At 45.7% G+C, this 7,098-nt stretch overlaps 1 protein-coding gene across 1 annotated transcript in view; it reads left to right on the plus strand.

Annotated features, from left to right (window-relative positions):
• Scube2 (signal peptide, CUB domain, EGF-like 2) overlaps positions 1-7,098 on the plus strand; it is a 119,159-nt gene that overhangs the window by 23,965 nt on the left and 88,096 nt on the right. The window contains exon 3 of the mRNA XM_013028678.1: positions 1,257-1,379. Within this exon, the coding sequence (XP_012884132.1) occupies positions 1,257-1,379 (123 nt within the window). The remainder of the gene's footprint in view (positions 1-1,256; positions 1,380-7,098) is intronic.

Below are 7,098 nucleotides of genomic sequence, written 5' to 3' on the forward strand. Positions count from 1 at the left end.
ACGGGACCCCCTGCCCCCCCCACCCGGGGCCCACGCCCTCCGTCCAGGCCGAGGCGCCACCATCCTTGAGGCCAAAGGCCGAGGGGGCCGGAGCCCCGCGGCCCCGCCGGGAGCCCTGCACGGGTGACAGCTCCCGCCCGGCCCCCGCCGTCCGGGGAGCCCCCGGGGAAAGCCAGCAGGTCTGGGGGTGCTGGGGCCTCGCGGTATAGTTTCCATTGTGTAGATGGGGAAACTGAGGGCTGAGCTGGGGTACATCCGCCAGACCCTGGCAACTTTGCCCCTTCTTTACCGGCGGGGGGGGGGGGGCGGGAAGTCCTTAGACGGCCACCAGCCTGAGTTGTCAGCGGCCCGAGTTCGGGACTCTGGACGACCTGCCCTGACTTGACTTGCAATACTTAAAAGTCTTTTGTTTTAGTGAACATGGCGGAGTGGTGTCAACTCGGGAAATGCTTTTGTCCAGGCAGGTTTCCAGGTTGTGAGGATGGGCAGGAGTGGGCATGGCAGGGGGAGACACTATGCCTGCTCCGTACCAGCTCAGCTGAAGATGGTGTTTGCACAGAGCCCCAGGCCATTTACCTCCCATTCCCATAAACCAAAGAAAGCTGAGAGTCAGACACTTGGCTTTCAGATCCCCCCCCCCACCTCCTCCTCCTCCTCCTCCTGCTGTCCTCCTCTTCCTCCTCCTGCTGTCCTCCTCCTCCTCCTCCTCCTCCTCCTCCTTCATCTGGGTCTTCCTCCCTTTTTCAGGCATGAACTCTATTCTCATGTGCCAGGCACTGTACTGGCTTGACATCAAAGGCATGAGCCAATCTGTTGTAAAGACATTGTCTAGTGGAGAGTAGACAGCGACAACCTTGAACGATATGTGCTAGGAAAGGAGAAAGCTAGATGACAACACCTCTCCTATCCAGTGTGTGTGTGGGGGGGTGGTGGTGGTGGTGGTGGTGGTGGTGGAGGTGGTGGTGGTGGTGGTGGCGGTGGTGGTGGTGTAAGTCCTGGTAGATTCCCAGGAAGAAGTGATGGGAGCTGAGTCTTGAAAGCCAATTGGCAATGGTAGGGGTAAACCCACTTAGGGGCAACAAGCAATACCCTGAAAAGGGTTTGGACAAGGTTCAGTTCAGCTTAGGATTCCCAAACAATTTAGTTTATGAAGAGTAAAACGGGGTGAGCTGGTTGGAGATGAACTGGAGAGGGTCAAAGCCAGATCATACACAGCTTGGGCACCACACCAAGTGCTTTGCCATGCTCTCTTGCAGATGTGGATGAGTGTGCCCAAGGGCTGGATGACTGCCACGCTGACGCTCTGTGTCAGAACACCCCCTCCTCTTACAAGTGCTCCTGCAAGCCCGGCTACCAAGGGGAGGGCAGGCAGTGTGAGGGTAAGTGACCTGGGGGCCAGGAAGCTCCCCAAATCCACTAGCTCTATGGTGATGGCTTAGGCTGGTGAAAGGGTTGCTCTCACTGCCAAATCCTATCACTTGCTCTGCAGTATAGTCCAGATCCTTAAAGGACAAGCAACATAGGTCTTCTCCAGAACTGACCATATAGTTTTATCTGGTTATGTGATGTCCTTTTGTCTAGCTTCTGGAAAGGAAAAAAGATGTTTTTCATATCTTTTTTCTCCATTCAGTTTGGGGGCAGAAATGGCCATCTCATCAGGAGAGCTCTGCCTGAGTCACTGATCCTGGGTTTCTGGCATAGCTTACACACCAACCCTGGAGACTGAGGGCTGCAGTCCTGATTTCCCCTGAAGCTCATGAGGCTCTATCCTTGTCCATAGCTTTGGGATGTTTGACATTTAGAGCTACCTGCCTCATTTGAGCTGCACGTTTCCTCTGGAAAGATACGTATAGAGGGCTACTCTAGTCCTTAGTGCTCCAGATCTGGGAGCCCCAAGTCTGGATACAGTCCACTAAGTATCAACTCAGTGTTTGAATCTGTTCAAAATTGGCTGGAGACTAGGCACTCACAGGAGGAAGTTGATCAAGGAAACCATAGGACATTGAGTCAATTCCATCACTCATTTTACAGATAGTAGACACTATGCCCAAGGAGATTTGTGGCCATGGTCATACATGTAACTTGCAGAAAGTCAGGTGTCTGTCCCCCCTTGACCCCAACTCTCTATCTCCTCTCACATTTGTAGAAGCCAACAGCTGGCCTTCATGTGCCACAAGAAGTTTAAAATGGATGAGGTGCATTAAACTCATCTCTGCAGCTTCCTCTTGCCTCAGACCGGCCCCTGACAAGCATGCTGGTAGTCCCTTTCACTCCAGCAGGTTTTAAGCTCTTTACGACTTGGGCTTACTTCTGGTGAGAATTTCTCTGAATACTTTCAGAACCTAAACATACATAGAGAATAAGAAAGTTCCATCCAAGTACTTTGAAAACCACATTAACTTCTTTAGACAGGAGGGAAACTTAATAGATGCCTATTTTGGGGCTGTTTAATAACCTAGTGTTTATGCCTATCTACTATTTCATCTTGTGGCCTCAGCGTTATGAAGTTCTTGGTATTGGAACAGTGTGTAATGTCTAGTGGTGTCTGCTATGTGGTAGAAACTTCTATTCTTATTTTTCATTATTATTTTTGGTAGTTGTGGGTTGGAACTCAGGGCTTCATGTTTGTTAGGAAAGTGTTCTATCCCTGATTCAGTAGGGCATCTGCTTCACCCCTTACCCCGCACTTTTTAAAATGCTGGTCCTAGGACTTGAATTCAGTGCCTGGGCTCTGGCGCTGTCTCTCAGCTTCTTTTGGTCAAAGTTAGCATTTTGCTTCTTGAGCCACAGCTCCACTTCTGGCTTTTGTTGTTGTTGATGTTAGGTTGGTAGAGATAAGAATCCTTTTCTGCTTGGCTGAGCTGCTACGGTGCGCCTCCCAGTCTTATCCCCCCACGTAGTTTAGGATGGTAAGTACACACTATTATGCCTAATTGTGGATGAAGACAAGGTCTTATAAACTTTTCTGCCCAGGCTGGCCTTGAACCTTGATCCTCCCATTCTCAGCCTTCCAAGTAGCTAGGATTACAGGTGTGAGCCACTGGTGTCTAGTTTTTTGTTTGTTTTTAAATAAATGGCTATGCACTGGGTGCTGGTGGCTCATATTTATAATCCTAACTACTCAGGAGGCTGAGAACTGAGGATCTCAGTTCTGTGGGATTCTTATCTCCAATTAACCACCAAAAAGCCAGAACTGGAGCGACAGCTCAAGTGGTAGAGTATACCCTTGAGCAAAAAAATCTCAGAGCAACCAGGCCCTGAGTTCAATACTTCTCTCTCTCTCTCTCTCACACACACACACACACACACAAAGCACACACACACGCACACACACACAATGACTATGCAAGATGAGCTCAATCACTTGTACTTTGTCTCAATGTCTTTTACAAACAAATACAAAAGTCTACGAGCAAAATACCTAGGTACGTATTGTGTAGTTGACGACATAGGTGGTACCTGTCAGGTTTTTGTTCTTTGGCTCACTCTCCTCAGTCCCAGCTCCTTGTCTTCCTAGCACAGCTGAGACAGTTGGGATTTTTGTTTGTTTTTGAAATGGGGCTCTCACTAGGTTGCACAGGCTGATTTTAAGCTTCTGAATTCAAGGGATCTTCCAACCTCACCCTTCCAAGTGTTGGGGACTACAGGAGTGTGCCACTGTACCTGGCTTAGAAAGGCCAATCTCTCCTGTATTCCCTCAGTGCCCACAGCCTTTGTACATGCTAGGCAGGTGATTTGCCACTGAATGACACTTCTTAGGAGTAAAAAATAAACTTCATTAGAAAAATAATTGAGGACTAAAGGAAAATATAAGCAGCAAATACGAAGAGACTATGGGAGGATACCATGTGAGTTTGCATCTTGGGGTAGGTAAAAGACACTCCTTGGGAAATCATTCAGGAAGCTCTGCTTTCTGCCAGAGGAGCCCAGCTCCTGCCTGTCCATCAGGAGAGCCGTGCTCCTGGTCAGGTTCGCAGCCAGTGGAGTTGGGAGTTCTTCTAGAAACCCTTTTGTTTTGAAAGCCAAGTTCATATTTCTCTAGAGATGGATAGGCAGTCATATTTCCACACACCCTTGCTTTGTCTTGTTGGTCTCTCTCTCTCTCCCTCCCCTTCTCTTTCCCTCCCTTCCCCCTCCTCTCTCTCTACTAGAACTCATATTTACTGGTACTCAGATTGAAGACAAAAGAGTTTAATCTCTTTTGTTTTTTTGGACACAGGTTCTGCCTATATAGCTCAGGTTGGTCTCCAACACACAATCTTCCCATCTCAGCCTCCTAATTGCTGAGATTACATGCCTATACCACCTGGCAAAAATTCACTTAAACAAATTGGAGGGCTGGGAAGGTGGCTCAGTGGTAGAGCGCTTGCCTTGCATGCATGAGGCCCTGGGTTTGATTCCTCAGCACCACATAAGCAAAAAGAAAAAAGCTGGAAATGGCGCTGTGGCTCAAGTGGTAGAGCGCTAGCCTTGAGCTGAATAGCTGAGGGACAGTGCCCAGGCCCAGAGTTCAGGCCCCACGACTGGACTCAAAATAAATAAATAAATAAAATAATAAAAAATAAATAAAAAAATTGGATATTTCATGTCTCCAGTTGCTGAAGTCAACTTTGGGGATATAAAGCTATGTCGCTGATTTCTTTTAGATAAAATTTGTAAACAATGTTGACTGACAACTGTCAAGAGTTTCCTCAGTCTGAGTCCTTGAATTTGGTATAGTACAAATAAAATGGAATTGTTACAGTCAAAAAGTCTATTATTTAAAATAACAATTGATAAAAAATAAAAACAAAACAAAAATGAGTGGCATTATTGCTCTTATTTATTTAAATTTGTTTAAAAAGAATGCATGAAGGCTGGGCGCTGGTGGCTCATGCCTGTAATCCTAGCTACTCAAGAGGCTGAGATCTGAGGGTCGAGGTTCAAAGCCAGCCCGGGCAGGAGAGACCGTGAGACTCCTATCTCCAATAAACCACCAGAAAACTGGAAGTGGCGCTGTAGCTCAAGTGATAGAGCACTCTCCTTGAGCTGAAGAGCTGAGGGACAGCGCCCAAGCCCAGAGTTCAAGCCCCACAACCGACAAAAAAAAAAAAAAGAATGCATGATGGTTGTCATAAAAGTCAAAATGCAAAAATGTGTAAGAGAAAAAAACTAAAGAGCCTCTTATCCCTTTATCCACAGTTATTCACTGTTAGCAACAAATGTACATGCTTTGTACAGTCATTTTCAGCTGAACTCTAGAAGAATTTGCCTTCTGAATACTCATATTAACCTAGTGAGGAAGGATCTGCGTTTGGATTTCTTGCTATAGGAATTTAGTGAAAGAAGTTTAATTCCAAGCAGGAGGAAATGAAAATTGTGAAGATTCAAACACATAACTCCTTTTTCTGTGTTTCTTAGCTTAGTCATTTTTTAAATTTTTATCTTTTTTTTTTGTGTACGTGCTGGGGCTTGAACTCAAGGTCTGGGTGCTGTCCCTGAGCTTTTTTGCTCAAGGCTAGCACTTCACCATTTGAGCCACAGTTCCATTTCTGGTTTTTTGGTGATTAATTGGAGATAGGAGTCTCACAGATTTTCTTGACCAACCTGGCTCTGAACCACAATCCTCAGAACCTCCTGAATAGCTAGGATTACAGGCGCAAGCCACCAGCACCTAGCAGTTTATTAATTTTTGAGCCTCTGAGACCCAACCTGTGGTATTCCTTGTCGTGATTATTATTGTCAATGTCACCGAACACTTAAGTTCAAGGATGGGAACTGGGTTTGCCCAGAGTCACCAAGAGTTTTTTTGTATGTGTGTGTTGGTTGTGGGACTTGAACTCTGGGACTGGGTGCTGTCCCTGAGCTCTTCAGCTTAAGGCATGTTCTCTACCACTTGAGCCACAGTGCCACTTCCAGTTTTCTGGTGGTTAACTGGAGATAAGAGTCTCATGGACTTTCCTGCTCAGGTTGGCTTTGAACCATGATCTTCAGAACTCAGCCTCCTCAGTAGCGAGGATTACAGGCATGAGCCACTGGCTCCTGGCCTAAGTATAGTTGTTTTTTTTGTTGTTGTTGTTTGTTTTTTTGGTCAGTTGTGGGGCTTGAACTCTGGGCCTGGATGCTGTCCCTGAGTTCTTCAGCTCAAGGTAAGTGCCCTACCATTTGAGCCACAGTGTCACTTCCATGACCAAGAATTTTATCCTCCAAAAATCTTCTACCACAATTTAGTATGGGCTCTGAAATGGTTGTTTTAAAAATAATGTGATTTAGAAGTGGTATTAAGTAAAATATTTTTTTTTTAAGTGAGCATTGCTTGTATCCTAGATTTTGAGAGGAACTCAGTGGTCAACATTCATGTATGTCTTTATTTGTTTTTTGGGTTTTTTTTGGGGGGTCCAGTCATGGGCCTGAACTCTGGGCCTGGGCACTGTCCTTCAGCTCTTTAGCTCAAGGCTAGCACTCTACCACTTGAGCCACAGTGCCACTCCCGGATTTTTTCTTTTTGCTTATGCGGTGCTGAGGAATCAAACCCAGGGCCTCATGCATGCAAGGCATGCACTCTACCACTGAGCCACCTTCCCAGCCCCCGTATGTCTTTATTTGTAGGTTTAAGGGACTGAATCAAGTTTAATAAAGATGAATATAAACTTGGCCTTGGTGTAAGGAGCTGTATGTTTTCATTTTAAAAATTACTTTTCATTTTGGAATAATTGTAGACTTCTGAAAAGTTGCAAAAGCAGTGTGGAGTTCAAAAATGCTCTTACCTCATCTTACCCTTAGGTATTAGCTAACAAAACCACAGTAGAGTTACTAAAACCAGAATATTAACATTGGCACAATATTATTAATAAGACTATAAACACTGTTCAAATCTCATCAGTTTTTTTGTGATGTGCTTCTGTTCCAGAATCCAATCTGAGGTCCACATTAAATTCAGCTGACATGTCCCTTCTGTCTGCCTCAGTCTTTCCCTGTCTTTCGTAACGTCTACCCCTTTTAGGAGTTCTGCTCAATTACCTTACGGTTCTCATGACCCAAGTTGACCTAAGAGAGAATCTTTCGTTTTCTCAGGATATGATGGAGGTCATGCATTTTTTTCTTTTCTTTTCTTTTTTT

This window comes from Dipodomys ordii, unplaced genomic scaffold (genome assembly GCF_000151885.1).
Source record: "Dipodomys ordii isolate 6190 unplaced genomic scaffold, Dord_2.0 Scaffold113, whole genome shotgun sequence".
Lineage (NCBI taxonomy): Eukaryota > Metazoa > Chordata > Mammalia > Rodentia > Heteromyidae > Dipodomys > Dipodomys ordii.